Genomic DNA, 22,703 nt, shown 5'->3' with positions numbered 1-22,703 from the left:
ATTCCACATTTCTGCTGAGCTGGACCTCTGATATCAGACTGTTCATTAGGAAATCTCGTTTGTGCCTTGTCCTTCTCACCTGCATCTCAGGAGATACAAAATGCCAGCTTATATCAAATACTTCAGGATATCCGGTCCTGCAGAAAACACTACGCTCTCCATGTGCAATCTAAATAAAGCTTTCAACTCTTACTGATTAGTGACTTGAATCAAAACAGGGTTAGCAGGGCAAAATACAGACATAGCAAAATATGGAACACACGTTAAAATTCAGAGTCCTGACTGTACCTTACAGATTTTGTATAGAGATTCCTGACCGTCTCCTTCTGTGTCTTTGAAATAATCATGTGCTGGAAATGTACGATGAATATCTCGTGTAATGACACTCTCTTGAGCAGAATCCTGTAAAAAAGAGAGAAAAATCCCAGAGTATTAGCCCAGTAACAGTGTAATTAAAGAGAACAGAATATAAAATTGTATGTGCAGTCAACGTGGCCACATTAGATAACTGCTTCACTGACTCATCCTCCAAAAATGCTTTGAGAAGAAACCGAAAATCCTCTAGTCTCATACGCAGTAATAATTTGACAGTGTAACAAGAGCAACGTGGCATGTTTTCTGTCCTTCGGGCTTACAGCTCGAGTTTAAAACTCCTAGGAAATGACGAGTTATTTAATTGTAGGTGCGTTTTTACCACAGAACATATGCTTACTGTATTTATCATCCGAGAGTGAAGAAAAAAAGAAGAAAATTAGACTGTCTCTCTCTTGAAAGCTCAGAGGCATTAATTTAAAACGTACATTAATCTACTATACAACCAGTGTTCATTACAAATTAGACCCATAACTTTGAAATGCTCAAAGTTTACCATTAAGTGGTCTTTAGAAGAACAAAACCAGAAATACCAGAAAATGTTTTACTTTCAGACAAACCCCCTTGTCTTTCCCCCCTACCGTCTCCAATTCAATTCTATTTTTACATTAACAAGCAACTAGGGTCCAGGTGCCTAAACCCCGTGTCAGCTGCCACTTTAGAAGCCCAAAGATAATCTCCCCTGGGAAGCAGCTGCTGCTGCAGAAGGATCCAAGGCTGCTGTGAGTTCTGCATCATCTCCGCGGGGATGATCTGCACATCACAGACAGCAAAAACGACACCAAATGCCCACATTTTGTTGTTCTCTAGCCATACTTCGCTCTCTAGATGAAGTAGTAAATGCTCACCATACTGCATTTCTATAAAAAGATGGGAATCGTGGCAATTGGACCTGAAAAATACCACTGTGTGTGTGATGAGGTGGGGTCAAAGTGTCAGAGCTGGAATTACAACAGTTAATCCATTCTTTTCAGGTTCCGGTTACTCTCAGCCTGAGATGGTATCTTTAGGTTAGTAAACATCAAACGCTGCTTTTCTCTATTACCTTGTAATCCCAAAGGAAAACCCAATAGAATTCTCACCTGCCACTTAGAAAATAAATCCTTTATAAATACTTCTACCTTGAAAACCAAATATCTCTGTTATAGAAAAGCATCAAAACACTCAGATTGCAGTTTGAAATCCAGCACTCTCCATAAAAAAGCTTCTTTACACCTACTGGAGTCAACAACCAGGTAATCTCAGGGATTTAGGTGGTTTCCTGATCCCATCAAGCCTCAGTTTGCAGCAGCTGCCAGGGGCTTGGCCGGGACCCCACAGCGGGTCCCAGCACCGGCTCCTTTGGGCTCACCCACAACGAGGACACACCAGCATGTCACCCTGAGCCACCTCTGACATTAAAACCCATCTCTGCATTCCTGTCTTCACCGCTATGGCAGCTAAAACAATAGCTACAGTCCCAAGTGTAAACGTCACTGTAATTGTTATCTAACAGCACTCAGTTGAGCATCACAGAAAAAAAAATTTTAAAAGTGTGGTTTGGGCTTTTTTAATCTGATTTTCTTCTATTCTCATCTGTCTTCTCATTTCTTTAGATTCTCCCGACCCTCCATATTAAACTACGGCTTCATCTTTCCTCCGCATCCCTCTCTGCACTTAGCACCATCTCCCAGTTCTTGCACCTACACGTCTTCCCCTTCCTTGTCTCTCAAATCTCTTCCTAAAGTTCATGGCTTCTCTGAGTCTCTGCCCTCATTAATTTATCCAATTACGTTGTCCCGATTTTCAGTGATCGCAACTGTTGCTTTCCCTTTGCTTGACAATAACATCTTTAGTACAAGACAACAACATGATCAGTATTTTGTTGTTATGTTGTTATGTGCTAAGAAAAGCGAAGCTTACAAAAAGAGGTGATGTTTTTATTATGTTAACTGTTACTGCTGGAGAAAATAAACACGCTTTTTGCTTTTCATAGTGATTTTCAGGACATCTAAGCATCGTGAACTATTAGCAACCAAAACTAACCACACTGTCTAAATCACATGCAGCTAAACACAGAGTAATAATACAAAAATTAATAACAAGCAGTTCTCTAATCAGATTTCTTTAATAAGTATTTTCATTTACACGGCTTTCAAACATAAGAGAGGCTAAATCATTGTAATAATTGAAAGGTAGTTACACTGTGAGGCGATGCCTTAAACAGCGTTTAAGATCTACCAATACAGCATAGTTACCAAGCCCATCATAAAAATCTGTTCCATCAATTCTTCAGCACGAAAGTGAAAAGATTTGAAAGGTATGGCAAGGCCACCACATCCAGCACATCCGTCACTTTTCTGTCAAGCATGGAAATTGTGTTTGACTTCCCTCTATTTCTGTCTATTCTTCAACTGAGAGGTCAACGTATAATTGAGCACATAGAAGTTGACAAGGTACATACCTGAGGTAGAACCAAAAAGCGTTTATGTAAAGGCCCAAATGCAAATTCAACTTTACTAAGTCAAAAGGAGCCTGAAGCAGAGTCTTCATTCAACATTATTAACAACAGACACTTCTAAAAACTAAAGGAAAACAATTAAATGGACCCAAAACAAAATGTAATCTGAAAAGCAGAATTAACACCTTCTCAAAAGACAACATCCATCTGAAATATTATAAACCCACGTTATGAGAGAAACAAGGAATTAGAATGAACGCAACTACAGAACTACTTCTTAAATAGATTAAAAATATTTTGGTTAAGTTTCCACCCTTTTCCAGACAGAATTTGCTAACAGTGCTGTTCTCAGGAGTACCACAGCAGATTACTTTAAAGTTATCCTAATTCAGGTTTTCAGAGGATTTTTGTTCTTCTGAAAGTCATGATTAGTTAATTTCTTGGGGGAAAAAAAGCGCAGGTGAGATGGCTATCAAAGCATTTCGAGATTTAACCATCTTTCTCGCTTCTAACAATCACTCCTGTGCTGCCAACTCAGAGAAACAATATTCTACTGAGGAAAAGAATTCTCTTCATATGTCGACTGTGTGACAGCTGCCATCCTACTGAACAAGCTCTCTGCTTTGAGTCGTCTCACTTTTAAAACAGCGAAGCTTCCGCAGCTGTGCAGCAGCCGCCCGGGGACACCGACTCCTCCACATCGCTGCCATTTCCCACTAAGATGCTGCTGATTGTGGACGTTTGACGCCAGAAGGTACAGATATACAAAGGAGAACAGAAAATTGTTTACGTTCAATAAATGTTCAAAGAAAATTAAGGGTACACAGGCACCCAAAATTGAGAAATATGGGGCAATCTTTAGGCGTGTACATCAGGAATTATTTTTTCTCTTGGGTCACAACATTTCAATGTTGTGCTGAGACTCGGATCCTTTCCCCACTTCTGCTCAAAAGCTCTTGCATGAAACCAGGCGCTTGGGTTATGCAAAAAGTTCCACAAGTGGTCGCCTGAGTTTTCCTTATTATACGGCTGCCTGTATTACAGCTGTTGACTCAATATGGAGAAATGCAGAATTACTTACAATTGAAATTAAAGGAATTCAAGAGTTGTAGGTGAATACTTTAAAAAAATAAATAAACCAGGTCACAGGTGTCTCAAACGTGGCGTTCTAACTGAGCAGTACTTCTGACCTCAATCTCCTTGTGCTCCATTTCCCTGGTTAATAATAATACTCCATCTCGGTAGGGTGTTATGAAAATCAATTAACATCTGAAGCACTGAAATACTGTAGTGATGAGTCCTACAGAAACGCCAAAGAGGAAAATAACAACTTCATCCTCAAATCCTGATCTGAATAGTAAGGCACAGGGTTACACAATGAAAAATAATGGGGGGGGGAAATGAAAACAAGAAAGATGCTCATTGATTAGTACCATTCCTTCTGTACACAGCAAGGCAGAGTTCCTGGGAAGACCTAAAACCACAGAACTTTGTGTGGTCACGAATATATCATCATGCATATGTACTTTTAACTTCCAAAGGCTTCTCTCTAATCTAATATTTAAACTCCTTCAAGTCTGGTTTTGTCAGACATATTTACATGTGAAAACAATATGATTGCATGTGCTGGAAACTCCGAATAAATGCACCTGGCTGGACTCGTTTAAGAAATCTGCATTTCTGGTGAGGTTCAAACAGCTGATTTTGCATCCAACTGTCCTGCCTGGGCTTCACCTCTTCACTACCTAAAAATAGCCAGAATCCAGAGTACCGCAGAAAGAAAGGGGAAAAAAAGAAAAAGGAAAGGGGCTTTCAACATGCAAAATTACCATGCCCTGGAAATTTGGTGTGTTGTGCTCCTTCAGGATGAGATACTGAAACTTTGCTATACATTGCATGGAAAGCAAGAAGGTGTTCACCACCCTGGTGCAGTCGGAGATGCGGAAACACACCGAGTGCTGACGGCAGGAGCAGGAGACACCCTCAATGAATCCACGCCTCTTAATCCCGAAAAGCTCCAAAACTCAATGGTGATTTACAAAGTGTGCATTATTAGACTTTAGGCCACTGTTTCAGTACCCTAAGCATTTTGCTGGAGGAACACATTTTTTGCATTTTGTTTGGGTTTTTTTTTCCTTTGTGGTTCTATATGGTTCCCCACATATGTTAAGGAAGTTTCTATTCCCTAACACTCACACGGGAATATGAATAATAACTTTAAAATCTCTAAACCAAAACCACAAATAGGCAGCACATACAAAATACACAAAACGGCTGAGGTCAGCCGGGGTCTGAAATTAACTGGCATGTAGTTTTGTCCCTCATTATTTCTGCCGTCCTCAGGAACTCAGGCATATATACATCCAACATCACCCACCCTTCTCAACATCTCCCACGCACGTTAGAACCCTCCAAGGAGAAGGTGCAATCCAGGAAAATCCCAGTTTAGCACCAATCAATACTTGGGGGGGGGATGGACCCCACGACCTTTTCCTCTTAAAAATATTGAATAAAATGTGTTGGTTTGGTTTATGCTCAGTTCTTCTGTGCCGTTTTGGTAATACATACCTTGTAGTTCAGCTCTTTTCTAAAAATATATATTCTTTCAATCTTTATCAGCTTTTATTCTGCTGAGAGCATATAATACTCAAAGAGTACTAATTAACAGAGAAGCAGAAGCTGAGAAAAAAGCAGGGGAATATTCTTTGGAGACTTTTTTTTCTTGGTTAACAGTTACATATCAAGATATATAAAGCAAACATAATATTTAGGTTAGTTCAGTAAACACACCGGTCAACTGAACTTGGCAAATTCTGGCTCCCTACCAGCTGCATTTATTGCTGCTTGGGCAAAACCGCTTCCTACAAGCAGAAATAAAAACCAGTCGTGATCTCATGAGGCCAAATCAATAGTTCAAATCTGAGCAGCCCTGGGCTTCTGGCAGGTCAAGCCTGGATCTAAATTTAGCGTCAGTCTCTCTCCTCTGATCGGCATAATATTTTGGATTACTAATGTAGCTCTGCCCAAGGAAGCAGACATCCTCTTCTATCACATTATCTCCCATTCTTCTCCAGCTGTGTTTGACAAGGTAGTGGGCAGCTGCCCATGCCTTAAATTTTGAGGAATTCCCAAGAGCGGATCCTCAGAAAAGCATCTACCACATGCCCCTTTTTAGACTAGGAACACAAAATTACCAATCACTCCTAAATACCCAGTTCTCTAATTGTTAATAAGCTTGGGGGCAGGGACGCTAATCCTTTTAGATACGGTACCACCGGGATTGGATTGGTCATTAGCTCAGCATGATCTATTCTATTATTTATAGGATCATCCATATGAATGTCAAGGAAATGGGGAACGATGCTCATTTTGAGAGGCTGTCACTGCATTTCTTTCAGTATTTCAGTCAATCTCAGAACTACTTGGGAGTGGACACCCAGTGGGAGGTTTCAACCCTCCCAGAAGCTGGTGCAGACAGTTCGCAGCTACAAGAGGCTGGATGAGGCAGAGACATGGACCACAGAGAATGACAACTCCAAGATCCTTGAAGACTGCAAAGAAAAAGGTAGTACTAGAACAATAAAGATATCTACGTAAACATCGTTCTGTAAAAAAGAACGTGATATTGCAGCAGTCACAGAGGTAAAGGCAGAAACAGCTCAGATCTTAACAGGGTTGAGCCATCAATCAGCAACAGACCAGAGGATGTTTTTCTGTAAAAAAATCACAGCAAAACTACATCAGACACAAACCGATCAATTCTGCATATGCTCCCTCTGAAAAACAAAAAATATCCATGACCTTTACTATCGTCATGTTTTGCTCTCTTCTTGCTCTGCTACTCTGTACACCCTCCCTCCCTTGTATGCAACTGCTACATAATTTATTCTCCTGCCACATCCTTTCTGAAAGATGCTGTCAAAAGAAAAATGCTGTTTGTGCTACTGGGCAAGAGATCAACTTTTGAATGCGCCAGCCTCAATTTTTTGCCATTGGTATGGCAAGCTGTGAATTCAGAGTCACTCTCACAACACTTACCTTGAAAGCTCCCTGATCTCCCACATGAGAGAAGGTGCTCTGGACACTAGCAGATGCGGTTGGTGTTTTGGGGTTTGGTTGGTTGGTTTGAGTTTTATTTCTTATATATGATATAGAGTTGGCATGGAGGGCCACACATATCTCTTTGTAGATATCACAATATTTCCTTTTCAATTTTATTATGTTTGGGGTTTTATTTAGGTTACATGATACGATATCCAGCATTCTTTTGTTAAAGGTTGGAGCAAATTTTTCAAGCACTGGATGTTGTCTTAAATTTGCTCTGGTTTTAACAGCTGTTATTTAGGAAGGCTGGCCTCTCCAGAGGACACAAAGATATATTAGACCAAGTAGAAGTCACGTTATCCAGTTTCCTTGTCATCATTTTACCTTTTTTCTCTGAAATGCATACAGGTGCTGTCTCATCAATAGACAAGTGAAAGGGTAACCCACAGCTTTATCCACGTAGCAAGTTAATTTTGTCCAAGATCCTTCTAGTTTGCTAATTTTTAGATTAGGTTTTTGATTATGTGTCCTGTGTTTGAGACAAAACTGCATTTGTAAAGGTTGGGAAAAAAAAAAAAATGTTCTTGTGATTAAACTGCAATTCGAAATTCTAATATTTTTGAGGCTAACAGCATCTCATTGAGTGATTTCCAGAAGCAGTTTGTGCTCCACACAAACGATATTTAACTGCACCTACCTCAGCTGGCTGCAGAAAACTCCTCTAAACTGTTCATGGAAAATGGAAACTGGCATTTTTAATTCCTGATTCCTATTTATATACCTTAACTGATGGTGCTACAAAACTTACTTCAAAGTGCCTCAAAATCTTCACTACAAGAAACATAAGAAGATGTTTAAAAAGCAAACTTTTCTAAAAACCTAGGCCTTGACAGTTCCGTTTCCTGAAGCATCCCTGACCAAGCAGATGTCTGTCCTGTCTGTGTTTCTTCCAACGCAGTTCTACGAATTCAGAAACGAAACCTACTTTTGGCAATCAAAACATGACATGATCAGTGTAACCGGTCCATTTAAGATTTTAAAGAGTTTCTTTCCAGAGTTGCTTGACTTTTCCTTCATAAGCCGAGTGACTCCAGGTCTAAAAAATAATTATAATAAAATTAATAGCTATGTAGGGCCCTCCTAGCACACCTTAACCTTTAGCATCTGTATTGCTTGCTGCTGGCAAAATGTTAATAAAACCAGAAAATGCTGTAATACTGAGGCAGTTTATCTGTTTCAGTGATGTTGATTTTTAGCAAGAAGGAAATGTCTTGTAGCACTATGCAGATAAAGGTTTGCCAATACATTGATTATATACAGCTTCTTAAACTTGTGGCTGTTGAAGTGCGCAGATTATTTCTTTAAAAAGGAAACATCTGTCCCTCATTTCTTTAAACAATGGAGTTCTTCCAATAATCCAGCCAGAAATGTTTCAGGAAGACGGATGGGCAGCCAAAACATTTACAACGAGCAAAACACCAACTCTGTGACCTCCCAGATCCTCTCCCTGTCAACAGCTACATCAACCAAGCCAGCATTTGATATCCTGGCTGCTTTCATTCTAATACTGGCTATGGCAACACCACCTTACATTTTCTTTACTGTGAGGGCACCCTGTTACTTGTAAGTATGTGTTTTTTTGAACCACCCATCTTCCTGAACTATTAATATCAACAAGTGACCAAAGACTCTGGCTTTTTGGGAGCATTTAAGATCAAAATCACTTTTCGACAAGCTCTGAGAAGTCTTTACTCCAGCCTCACTAAACAGGGCGCCGCAGAAGGTGAAGATGAGCCAGACGGATACGGGAAAGGACAGAAATACAAGCACAGGGTTTTCATTCCAGACTCTATCAGCACCTAACTCAATTGTGGAGAATAGCACACATTATTTATGAGCATCAGGTCCTTCATTTGTAAATCTAGAATGGTAATATCCACAAACATGCAGTTAGTATGTGCCAAGTATTTTTATACCTGACATAGAAGTAATTATGGAGGTGGCACAATATTGTACTAGAAGTCATATGAGGCAAGGATATCACTGCCCATAACGTTTTGTTCTATTTTATTGCTGGTTTTGAAGAAAATTTATGAAATTAAGTTCTATTCATCAACAATCTGGACACCGCTTGATGTACATTTCCTCCCTCCTGATCTTTCAGTGCATGAGACGTTGCTGAAGCTGCTGTCAACCAGGTCTCTGCCGAGCTGCGCTGTCACCACAGGTGGCACGTACTGCAGACACAGCTCTGGAGTTTGCTGCAGGATGAGTCAAAGGCATAAGCAATTTAGGGATGCTGATACGGGGAGACTACAGATCTCCTTGAACCCTTTCCTTAAGTCTTTGCTCAGTTGCAAGGAGAGGGAATGCAGCACAAAGGGGCTTTCACCTCCTACCAGTACTACTGCTAAAAGGAGGTTTAAGCAGAGCTGCCTAGGCTGACAACGAGCTGTTACTATCTGAGCTCATTAGCAAAAGCCTTTAGTACAATTTTAGACAAACTAATGAGGGAAAAATACTGGAAGGAAGAGAATCGCACACATTGGAGGTGGGAAGGGACCTCTGGAGGTGATGTGGCCCAACCTCACGCAGGGCTTCCTAGAGCTGGTTGCCCAGGACCATGTCCAGACGGCTTCTGAATGTCTCTAAGGCTGAACACTCCACAACCTCCCTGGGCAACCTGTGCCAGCGCTCGGTCACCCTCACCGTAAAAAGGTGGGGTTTTCTGTTCAGACAGAGCCTTCTGCCTGCCCGTTGCCGCTGGCCCTGCCACTGGGCACCACTGAGAAGAGTTTGGCCCCGTCTTCTTTCCAGCCTGCCCTCAGGTATTTCTGTACATTGAGAAGATCTCCCTGAGCCTTCAGGCTACAGAGATTTCTGAATTCAGTGCCTCTCTCTCCAGCTGAGGGGCAGCAACACAGCAGCTGCATATGGCAAAGGAAGGGCCACGTTATCCAGCTCTGTGTGTAACTGGGACCTGCGGGGCTGGGTGGGAATCACCGTCATAAGCTCAATTTTTGCCTTTTTACATTGATACAATCTATTCCTATTGTTTGAGAACTGAAATTCGCTTCAGATTCGGTACCTCCAAAGATTCAGATCAATACAGTACTGACATTAGAAAGTATTTCTCTGGTCACATATGGGTCATAACAATAAAGACCAGACAGTGCAAAGACAGCACAGTGCACACAAATCATCCTAACTTAGTTATCAGTTATGTTATCAGTTTTCTATACACTTCCTTTTCTAGATACTACCTTTTGGTGTATCTGAACATTTCCCAAGCACTTCATATAGGTAGTGAATAGGAATAAGCAGATTTCAGGGATATGTTAGCTGTTCTCTCTCCTTGGAGGAAACCCAGGAAGCCTATGTCCACCTCTTATTTAATGATTAGGTTTAGTTATTTCAATTATTCTGATAGGGAGGCTGAGTCTACAGATGTTTCACAATGACCTCTTTCTTCATTTTCCCAAGAAACACACAAACAAAATTTCTGCCAACATCTCTGCATACGCTCTCCATGACAAAACCGAAGTGAATCTGTTTAAATATGCTAATTCCAAGTGAACCAACACTGCTTTTCTTGGCACCTTTGACATTTACGCCAATGAGCAAAATCGACGATTTCCCATCCCGTAAGAAACAAGGAATAACCATGAGACACATGAAAACAGCTACTTTCGTCATCATAAGATGCAATTAACTCAGTTCAGTATAAACCCTCGGGCACAGAAGAATAAAACAAAGTTATAATGATAAAACGAAAACAAAACACAAAGAGATGATAATCCCCTCATATAAAGCATATTACTGAAAAAATACCATGAGACAGCATTAGTTTTTAATGCTACAAGAAGCACCTTCCACACATTCGCAGCCAAATGTGTCTCTGTTACCTTACTCAAGTTATGTTAAGGTCTATATTAAGAAGCAGCAACCTTGTAACATTTAAGTAAAGCTGAACTGGTGAGGTTTAAACACACCTCCCCAAATAAAACCCCACAGCTGGACTGAAGCCAAGTGTATTTTCTTGCAACGCTTTCCAAGGGTCGCTGTCAATTAAACACAATTTTATAGTTTGGAGGGTCTATCATGTTACTAGATCATGAGATTTAACACAAAGAAAATCACGTCCCCATTTTTAAAATAATGTTGTATACACAGGTAATTCTCACACACCGAGTTCTATTGTGAAGTCTGCCAAAGCCCACCTACAAAAACCAACAAACGCAGAGAATTAAGCTGACTTACTAACTTCTCTTTTCACCCGCAAGAACATCTCAAAAGATACTGGCAGAGGAAGTAACAAAATGGGCATCCTGCAATCAGGTACGATGGAAAACTGAGCAGACACCAAAGGGACTTGCGAGGCCTTCTCCAAACTGCCTGAGGTGAAGAAGAGGCTCCAACTTGTGGTTAAATGACCTTGAATGCTTTAGAAATGTGATTACAACAGCCTGGTCAACAGCAAAATGGGGGAAAAATAAGTTGTATCATTGTGCAAAAGAGTCAGTGGACAATGAGCAGCCAACAGGGACTGGAATACAGGAGAGAGAAAAATCTGAAGTGGGAGAAAGGGAAACAGAATTAAACAGAAATACAGACAAGAAGAGGTGGCAAAATGGAGAGGACCAAGGAGAAATAAAACAAGATAAAGGATGGGAGACAAGAGAAGTACCGGGTAGATTGTATTTAGCTCTCATTGACTCATAAAAGGAAGCTATAAATCAAATATCTTCACCTCAATCAATGAAAATCTGTTTGAAAGAAGCTCCAAATTAGATTTATACCATGCACACTATGGAACTTCAAAAAATCTAGTTATAGCTATTAGATAGGTGAAAAGGGGATTTCTCCTTTTCACGTATTATAAACATATGCTAAACTATTAGAAGAACCCTACTGTTTCAAGAACTCCTGAACTCCTACGATATACAGCTGATGTAGATTAAAATTTAAACTTCTTAGAGTTGCTTTGGACAGATTTACATAGATGTGAGGCTCTTGCGATACTACTGCTCATTTCTTGTACTTAACTATTGCAGCTAGAAAGCCCGATTGAAGAACACGTGGCATGCACTGCAACATTCGCTCTAACTGGGATATTTACAGGTATTACTGAAAAGGATACAGAAAACAAATGCCCAGTCTTGTTTTCATTACACTTTCCAACAAGCGTTACTGCATCCTGCATTGTACTTCACCAATGGGTTTCTTCAAAGACAATTCAGATATTTTCATTTATAATGCACAATTCCTTATCTCTTTGACCTTAACTCTCTTATGCTTAACCTGCAGTGTTTTAATAGCGTATTTGCCACTTTTACCACCATGTATAATTGTTAAGCTGCAAACTGAAGGAAATATCAATCAAGAAGGCGACTTCGAAGCGTATAAATGCGTATCAGAGAATACTGCAAGTAAAGATAGCTAATGCTGCTTCTGAATCTACATTTCTGTAACATCACACATTCATTTATACATTCATTTCCATCCATTTATACATAACATCCATATTTCTATGTAGGCAATATTTATGAGTCATGTAACATTTATTTTTTTTCTATTTTCAGAGGGTGTTCCTTCCAGAACGCTCAGTAGCCTTCAGGTACCTATGGGTTTACAGACTAACAGCCTATATTACTTCAGATCATTTAGCTCATAAAAATGAGATCCATCTATGTTTTAGAGTGTTCAACATGGAAAGTTCAACCTAGAAGGTAAAAACCAATTTATTATGTTCTTTTTGTGTGTGTGTGTAAACTGGTATTTAGTAGTGGTTTAAAACTAAATGCTATATAGATGTATAAGAATGTGTGTATCATCACTTTCAAGGAGCATATATAGCATGGCCAGAGGATTAAACAAATCCTGAAGACATCACATGCTTATCAAATACATTCTTTTCCCAACAGCAAAGTAAGGACTAAATAATAAAGACAAAATTATTTTACAAAAGTTATTCTTATTGTTGACAAATATAAACAAGTTAATGTCAAAAAAGAGGTACCAAATGGACAGCTTATACCTTTTGCTGATAATGATGTAGTTCATGTATAAGAAACAGTGAAAAAACTAGAAAAACCCAGACAACTGTAGTAAGTCATGATAAGAACTGTACATGGCTATCCCACTGTGTTACTGAAATAACATCTCATCTTTGGAGCGGAGGGATGATAAAGCTGCACAACCCATTGCTATAAAGCTGCACGACCCATTGATAACGGCATCTCATTTTGCTGCCTCACACAGGTATCTAATGCTTTTGACGGTAAAAAGGGCATGTGCACAAAGCCCTTCATAATAGGCTTCAACTTTGGGTCAGCCCTGAAGGATTCAAGCAGTTGGACTATATGACTGTTGTAGATTCCTTCCAACAGAATTATTCTATTCCGTTCTATTCTAAAACTTGAAAGACACAACGCTCGCACCTCCACGTACCCCTCGGATCTCACTGTTCCTGTCTTTACTACAGCACAGAGGTTTCCAAATCACAGAACCTACTGGAGGGCAGCCAGCCCACAGCAGCTCAGGGGAACACAAACACACTCCCATTTAGAAAAACAATATAAAATGAACAGATTTCTTCTAGGACATGCTAACTAGCACAGGGCAGCATGACGGTGAACATTCTCAGCGTGGATTTTGGGATTGTAGAAGTCCCCAAACTGCTTTGTAACTATGATCCAAAAGGCAGGTGTACCTGATCTAGCAATTCATCTAAATGACTTTATTCTTACAAAAACCAGACTAATTATCTTAACAGGCAGAACAAACGTAGACCAGGGCATTAGCAGTATTGAGTCTTACCAGCACTTTGACCTTCTCAACATCAAGACAGAACACTAAATTTGCTGTTACAGAAAGTGGGTTACAGGCTCTCATGGAGAGACTAAGCAGAGGCAAAAGATTAACGTCCCACTATATAAATGTCTGTCAAGATAGACTATAAAAGATGGAAAAGACTGAAAATATATAAAACCAGATCTGATTCTAAACAGAATATGGTCCAAAGTTTTCCATTAAGTACCTGCAGCTTTTTCTGCAAAGAATCAAGAAGCGTAAACACACATTGCTATTTATAGGCAAAATAAAACTGTGTGTCCAGGGAACACCTGGAGTCTCTCACTCTTCCATTCTGCTCAGTGCTCTTCTACATGACAGCTCCCATCTCCCCAATTTTCTCTTAATCAGAAAATATTTTACCTCCAAGGACTGCAAAAGTATTTGACTTGACACGTAATTTCTTGCAAAGCTATCAGGAAAGTACAGTATCCTATTAATAATGAAGATTTAAATAACAAAATTGCAATATACGTCTCAGAGTAAGGTAGGGAGCTATATATTTAATAGATAACGCTAGTTCTATAATTGAAAAGGCTTTTTTAACCCCATCAATTCTCTGTGGACATTGGTCTTAGAAACACGCCGTGTGGCAGTGGCTCAATCAGCAGTTAACAACATTAAAGTTCCCAGCTCGCTATTTTTAGTTCGGCCTTGCTTTGTGTCATGGGAAAGAAGAGAAAATATAGAAGTTCAGCCTGAAGACAGATTGTAAAATTATCTCTACAGTTTTCCTGCAGCTAAATCTGCTGTTTCAAAGCAGGCAGTAGAAAAATGATCTAAAAGCTCTGCCCACTTTGAGAAGCAGCATCAGTTGCAAAGCAAATAAAGGAACATTTAAGTGATATGAAAATTAAAAAAAAAAAAAGGGGGGGGGGGGGATGGGAAGGTAATGAACTCAACACAAATCAAAGTGCTGGGCAGGAAGAGAGGGGAGGGCACATCACAAGTTTAATATCCTGGTTCCACCCTTCAAAACGACTCAACCCCCAAAGAGGGCTGGTGGTGTCTCCACCTTCCTCTGATAGGAGACACAAAAAGTTCAGGTTCACGAAGTCCAGGAGAGATGCCAACTCAGTGCATTTCCCAGGTGACCTACGGATTGTCCCCTTCCTACATCCAACATATTGTAGGTTGAGCTACAAAGAGGAAAAAAACAACTCGTCATGATACAGCCATGAATCAAAACTTTTTTATAACAAAAAGGACTGCAACCTGATAGCACTGATTGTCCCAGGTCCATCATATAATTAATCAGTCCACATTTTAGATTGCAATTACGTTAGTGAGAAAATATTAGTCTTTGCAGTGAAAATAAGTCATAATTTAAAAAGAAAGAAAGATACATTATCAAAATAAAGTATTTCCTTTTCAGACTGTTTGTTAAACTAGGCTTTTGTACTTCTAAGCACAGAATTTCTTGTGATTCTTTCTGATCTACCCTCTCTTGCTTGTATGCCCTTTAACACACAACCCCAAAACACTAATATATGAAATACTAACTCAGAAGAAGTATTTGTCATTCCATTTGCAAATCACACAAGCGCCTATCATTCTTAGTCATCCTAGATATGTCACGTATTGTAGCTTCATAGAAGAAATATACATAATGCATAAAACTTCAAACAGAATAGCTTTTGCTGTGGATTGTTTTTCCCAGTGCACTATTCCAAGAAAGCAATATAACACACTACAAAAGGGCAATACATTAAATTTGCAGAGGGGTCTTTTATTTCTCTTTGAAATTATTCATTATGAACAAATGCTCCGAGAGCAGACCTCATCAATAATTGACAGCATGATAGGAGCAACCTCACAAGAGAGAAATCAACAGTATCGGGAAACCTCCGAAGGAAGATAAGGAAGCAAAAGCTCACAAACTCGGCTGGTGTGGGCAGAGAGAACATTCCCACCCATCACCGGCCCTGCGAGATCACAGGCTGCAGCAGCAAACCAGGCTCAGGGATGGCAGAGGTCTCTGTCTGCATGAAATAACACAAAACTGGGAACTGGCACAAAAACGTTGCATTCAAAGTACACTGAACACTTAAACACAGGCTGACATACGTTATCCTCACTGCGGGTGCAAAGTAAATGCCTTTTTAAAGGTATTTTTCAGACTTATTTCCTAGTGGATTACCTAGATACACATCAATGGTGTTGCGGAGTCGTTTTCTGATAAGCATTTATTTCTGGATCTTTGCAAAAAAAAAAAAAATTAAACCCTGAAGTATCTAACGGTTAATTTGTAGGACAATAACTCTTCATGTTTCGTTAAGCTTACGCCTTATTTTACAGCGGAGAATCTCCTACAAACAGACAGGCAGCAATTACAGCTGGAGCACTGTGAACACGAGACCACACGGCAACCGCCGGCCGGCACTTCAAAGAGAACGGGAGAAAAAGCCAAGTACGGGATTTACTCCAGCAAGCCAAAATAAAATTGAACTAATAGCATTCTTTGAATGCAGGAATTGTCTAAAACTCACATTTCAATAAGTTTTTAACACTAGAGAGAGCACCAAGGGATGACGGAAGTCACTAAACATCCTGCCTGGGTCCTGTTGCTACTTTTTTCCAGCAAAACTACTAAATTTTTTTCAAGGGGTGTGTGTAACATGAACGATGAAAAGCAGTCTTTCCATTTATAATGGCTTAAATGCCATTATGGAAAGTGGGTACCTCCAACGTGCACGGCCGCTCAAAAACCTGGAGTGAAGAACTTGTAGCATGTTTGAGGCTTCAGAACTGATTTTGTGAAGCCAATGGCAATTTCATCTTAAAAATAAATCATAATCCTATTTGAAATTAAGGGGATCAAACATCCTGAGCATCACTTCAAGCCAAAGGGCAGGTTAACCTCTGCCTCAATTAGCCACCCGGTTCCAAACAACCGTATCCTGGGGACTGCACTGGACCTGGCTTAAGGCTGCCACAGTCCCCACACACTCCCTTAAGCCAGGACCAGTGCTTAGCTGATCACAGGCTGAGCTAATTTAAGCCACCGAGGAAAAGATACCATTGATTTCCATCCAGGTGGGATCCCTGATGTCTCCTCCTGAGCCATGGAAAGCAGAGGAGGTGGGAAGGGTCAGTGGGCAGGGCTGCAGCCGCCCCCATTCCAATCAGCTTAAGCTGCCAAGGAACTCTCTATTGATCAAGCTTTTTCAAAAAGCAGCCAAGGAACTCTCTATTGATCAAGCTTTTTCAAAAAGCAGCCGTTCTGTGCCACATAATATTTCACGTAGGACAAAGCTGAAAGATCCTCTGCAATGGAATGTACTGGAGAGAACACTTAGCGCAGAAGCCGCTTCCCGAAACGAGAGTTCGAGCAGGACCTGGCGTGATCCATGAGCAGGTTTGACACAGAACCTCCCAGATTATCTGTGTATCTGCTACATTCAGTTCTACCGCTTTAAAAAAATATCCAAATAATTCCATGTTATGAAGTACTGTAGGACTGGGCATCTGCAAACAATAAAGAGATTGGGTTTGCCTGACTCTTGGTAGCTGATCACATCTATTGGTTGGTAACCAATCTAAGTTGGTAACAAGCTTTAATTACCTCCTACCTTCAACCAGTGCTCCCCATCACATCTCTTCTTTCACTAGCAAGCAATTTACTCAAGAAAGTTGTCTGTATCTCTAGGAATCAATACTGTTTTATTTTCTTCCTTCCTTTCAGTATTATCTCAGACAACGGTATTTCTAACGTATTTCTAAACCTGGTGATAATATACCGTGGTATTTCTTAATTTTGAAAATGCATTGAAACAAACACACTCGAAGCTTTAAACAAATTTTACATGGTAACCAGTCAGGCACGTAAGATCAAAACTTGGCCCGAAGACTCCAGTGCCAGGTAACTGAAGCCAAAAATAAAAAGCTCAGCTACAAAGAAATGGAATTTTGTACAAAACCACACAAAATAGGAGGGCAATACACCGTGAGAGAACCGCATTGCAAATCTCTCATCTTTTCTGTGAAAGATGTACAATGCTGACAGCACAGATGGCACCGACTCAGCCCTAATCAAAACTAATGAAGTTGAACTCGATACACAACCCTTTAATGAGCAGAATGTATTTTTGTTTTCCCATCCATTTGAAAGCCATCACACAGCACTGGAATCATTAAGCCAGCACATTAAATGCACAATGTATCGTAACAGAGGTTGTATTTTGTGAACACCTGAGGAAGTTAGTAGCAAATGATGAAATATATAGATATAATTGAATTGTAGGTGGTTTTGCTGTCCCAATTTAAAGTTAATTGGTATCATACACTATTTTTCTTTAAAGCAAAGAGTCTTTCTCAGTTTTGTTATTTTTAAAAGGAACCTTACAAGGTAACACATAAAAAAAAAAAATCCACTCATCGGCATTTAAATTCACATATTGCACATACCCAGCAAAAATCGTGGTAATGAGGTAGATGACATTTCACTTTACTGGCAGCTACAGCATTAAAATCTTCATGCTGGAGGGTCAGAGGGAAACGAGGAAAACATGTGGAATAGCTAAACAGATCTCCCATGTCTGGACCAATGTGCGAGTGCTGCGTTCAAGTCGCAACTAGACAGCCTGTATCTTGGGGGGCTGTCTTTAATTCTTTTTAAAATAAAAATTTTAAATACTTCATAACAAACAATAGGAGCTACTCAGAAGAAGATAGAATTAGAAGCCAAACAGGGAGACTCTGCCACACACTGCGCTGGACTGAGCACCCAGCAAACACCTGCACAGCACCAAACACGCTTCCAGTCACTTCCAGAGTAACTGGAAGGTGAGATAAGTTTCCTTGCATAATATAAACTTAAAATAATCTCTCCTTATTCTCCCTTTTCACGGACTCCTGTGAGCCCAAAGCCTGGATTTGCAGGATCACAAGCATGTGATTGCATAAGTTCCACTGCTGTGGTACTAAATATGGTTTATAGCTTCTGATACAAATGCCATCAAACCCCAAATCAACCATACATATCTAGGTTAAATCCTCGAAAACCAGTGTTTCATCTGATCTGATTTAAAAAGAAACAACAAAACCCCAAATTTCATTATCAAATCAGTAAAATCAGTACATTTTAAAAACACTGCCCCACTGACTTTTGTGTAAAAAAAGCAAGAATGAGAAACATAGTAAAAAAGGAATCGCTACTACAATAAAAACATCCCTGTTAGCATTTTTATTAATTATTTTCATAAACATATCTTGTGCCTTGCAATTAAAATTCCGTATGCCTGGGTTGCCATGGCAGCACAACTTCCCCAGAACAATAAATTCTTCCAGCTCAGCCACAACCGGTGCTCCAAAGGTTTGCGGGGCGACTGGCGCAGACAGGGCACAAATCGAGAGGCAAAAATAGCTCCCGCTGTTTAGAAAACGCAGGAATCGATACTAAGCGAGGCTTTGGCGTTTCCAGGGTGGCTTCTGAGGAATGCAATTTTTATGTTTATTTCCCCCCCCCTTCCCGCCTGATATTGTTTTCTCGGCGCCCTAATAGCTGAAAACAATCCTGATAGACTGAGCAGCGCTCACCTGGGGCAGCTTGGCCGCCGCTATAAATAGTGGCCGCTGCCATCTGCCAGGCTATTCCTGTGCCGCCGGCAGCCGCACAAAACCACAGGCCAAGACGGAGAGAACAAGGCGAGGAACACAAATGGTACCCGGTTTGATATCCGTTACTATAAAGAAATGGGATGAGCGCTAAGAGAACCTGAAAAAGGATAATTAATAGCACTGGTGCAGCCTGCGGGTGCTTTTCTTACTGTAGCAGACACGGCTCCTCGCGATGACACCGTTCTTGCTTCTAGTTTCGTAGAAATTAGGAGTAGATAAAAATAAATCTCCGGTATCAACTGCAATAGCCAAAAATAATCCCTTTGGGGAGCCAAATCTTTCTGAATGAGTCAGCACTGAAAACGTGGGGCGAGTTGAGAGTTTGCCCCCAGCACCAGTGCACAGACACGACCACCACGGCTCACAAACACCCTATTCACTGCAAAATATGCACTACAAAATGGAGTTGACTGCAAAATGGTTGTCTGGCACTGCCAAAGAACGTTGTTAATTGGGGAAAAGACACGGTATTTGATTTATTTTAATACTTCGAGGCTCGATTCTGCTTTCGCTGTGGGCAGAACTGCTACCAATTTAGCAGTGCTATGGCTTCACTGTTCTAAAATAAAAGTGCTTTTGACATCACTACTCCGAAGCTACATAAAATTCAGCTCTGTTTCTCTTATAAACCTCTGTTCATAAAGTTGTTATCGATAAATTGAGCAAACGCATTTTGCTTATTTTTTTGGTTAAACAGCGTAGTTTTGAGCACATTCGTTACAACCCACATATTTGGTTCCCCAATATTCTTAATGCTTTCAAAACAGAGCTCTTATTTCCCTCCTCATTCATGTATACATTCCATACAGCAGACCAAGGGATGACTGATTCCAGTCTATCGAGAGGGAGCTTACAGGGAAGATGGAGGCAGACGCCCCCATTTTTCTATTATTCTCTATGTTCTGTACTTACAAAATCTCAACGTTATTGAAGAATTGTTCGCATTGGTACACTAGTATTTCCTTTAATACAAAAAATGTTATTTTTCTATCATTTTTATACAAAAAAATGGTTTGACATAAACCATAACAGCCTAATAGCCTTTTCAATTAGAAACAATAACAAAGTAATACCCTTGTTTTGTTTACTATATCAAAACCTTGGAAGAGTTGAGTAATTTTATCGCCTGCACATCACTCAAACCTAGTTTTGAAGAGTTCCACCATCAAATTAAGTAAAACTGCTCCTAAGACTTTCCTAAATAATCCTGCTAATTGCACCGTTCTGTGATAACGCATGATAAGCTCAGTTTAGCCTCCAGCCTTCCAGCTTTGTGGAATCTCGCTAGTTCTAAAGAAAAGACTTGGAGAAGGGATGAAGAAGTTGGTAGATGAAGATCCCATTTGGGAACTGGGCTCCTAAGTCCGGCTGAAGACCAGCGTGGGGAGAATGTGTCCCAGCTCAGCTGGCCGGTTCAGAAGGATGGCACCTGGTGAGCAATTTTTTTGCCCTGACAGCATCCAGTATCTTCCAAAATGTTCATATTTCCATCATGTTACCCTACACAAAAAGTCTGCCTCCACACTAAAGAGCTTAGTCTGTGAGTGAGATACCTATAGCAAGTAGCAGTCACTTTAGTATCTACAGAGCAAGTCAGTAGGAAGAGATAGCAAATATTCACATTTCCATTTTACAAGGTAATCCTTCTGACAGGGTAATATCTAATGTGCTTTAGCCCACGTACTGTTAACTTGCACAGTCTTGACACTTTAAATATCCTTTTTTCCTTCACCTGGGAATTCGCCTCAGCAGCAGAGCCGAGGAAACAGGCACATTCAGTCCTGCTTTCTAGGCAGCCAGCAGAATTTTAGTTACTTGTAAGTGACTATCAGTGATTTTGTTTCAATTATACGTTCAGACTGCCAAATTGGATAAAACGCATCCTTTGTGAAAGTTTCATCTCATCCCTGAAAAGATAAATTCACCTGCCTGAATAAGCAAAACCAGACAAAATTTCTTCTAAGCACAGAGAAATACTAATCCAAGGAAAACTTGAGGTATGATCAACATAGCTTAAAAAAAATTATCAGTCCAGGAATATACAGGCAAACTCCTGCAATTGTAGAGTTTTTTGGGTAAAACAGAATCACGGAGCTCTGAGGTTGGAAGGGACCTATGGAGACGGTCTGGTTCAAGCATCTGCAAGTTCCATAAGTATTTGGGTCTCTCCGGGGATGGAGCCTGTTTCAGGGTCTCACAATTCTCACAGCAAAAAGCTCTTTCTTAGCATTAAACAGAATATCCTGTAATTCGGTTTCAGCCCATTGCCTTTGTCCTGTCACTGGATAACACTTTCTGCCTCCATCTTCTTTAACAGCCCCTGCCACCAGGTATTTGGAGCCCTGGCGAGGTTTCCCCTGAGCCTCTTCTCGCTGGATAATCCCAGCTCTCAACCTCTCCTCGGATGATGGATGTTCCAAGCCATTAATTCTCTCACTGGCCCTGTGCTGGGCTCCCTTGGACATGCCCATGTCTCTCCTGTCCTGTCACTGTGTCCCACCAGGGAACGATCAGCCCCCTTGAGCTTTTATTACCCCATCACGCTGCCTGGATGATATTTCTTCCAAAAAAGCAAAGTTGCTATGAACGGTTAAAACATATCAAGTTCACAAACCCATACCTTTAGAAATAGCCTCTTTCTTTATTAATTTAGAGGAGACTAGAGACATTTTTTTCCATTTCTGCAGCAGAAAAGAAGTTTCCATCACACTGAGGTTTCCAGGCAAGAAACTAGTGTTGGGATTGTAAAACATTTAGCCTGAAGCACTACAGGAGAGCAGCAGAACGCAAGGTTTTTATCATTACTCTTCATGCTTTAATTACCTTTATCAGATACCATCTGAGACCAGCTATTTTAAACCCCTGCACCGATTCTGTAATTATATTAACACAGATCTTATTCTTTCCTACATATACAGCTCTATCCTAAATAAAAGTTAATATATTTGTGTAAAAAGCAAAATAGGCTATTTACAACCAGTCAATCTGAAAACGGCAACTTCCAGATGCAATTCTGTATTAAAGGTGTCAGTTAAACACAAGCAAACTCTATAAAAGGGAAACGGAAGAGATAAACTGAAATGATCTAGCACTACAAAACACTTGAGTAGCAGAGGCAAGCAGTCATTAGATTTGCTTTCATATGGTGAAAGTACAATTTGTTGTCATTTAAATACAAATCGCCACGGTGTCATTTATTATTACGCATGTGGCATAATTTTTAATGCATCTATTGGGGCAATGAAAACCAAAATACCGGTTTCTTTTTCATTTAAAATCGCTTTCAGTCTCTTGCATCACAGGGTTAATACCTGTCACTAAAAACTGCCAAGAAGAAATGAGAGATTGTTAACTACTTTTATTGAATCACGATTAT

The 22,703-nt window shown here is 40.2% G+C and overlaps 1 protein-coding gene across 3 annotated transcripts in view; it reads right to left on the bottom strand.

Annotated features, from left to right (window-relative positions):
• The window catches only part of RABGAP1L (RAB GTPase activating protein 1 like), a gene marked incomplete at its 5' end in the record, with an annotated part of 227,171 nt that overhangs the window by 100,881 nt on the left and 103,587 nt on the right, over positions 1–22,703 (bottom strand). For all 3 annotated transcript variants that reach the window (XM_082054685.1, XM_082054683.1, XM_082054684.1), the window contains one exon: positions 289–402. In XM_082054685.1, the coding sequence (XP_081910811.1) occupies positions 289–402 (114 nt within the window). The remainder of the gene's footprint in view (positions 1–288; positions 403–22,703) is intronic.

Source organism: Streptopelia decaocto (assembly GCF_964273445.1).
Source record: "Streptopelia decaocto genome assembly, chromosome: 5".
In the NCBI taxonomy this organism is placed as follows: Eukaryota; Metazoa; Chordata; class Aves; order Columbiformes; family Columbidae; genus Streptopelia; species Streptopelia decaocto.
The sequence above is the reverse complement of the archived record's forward strand: the minus strand, read 5'-3'. Positions and strand labels throughout refer to the sequence as shown.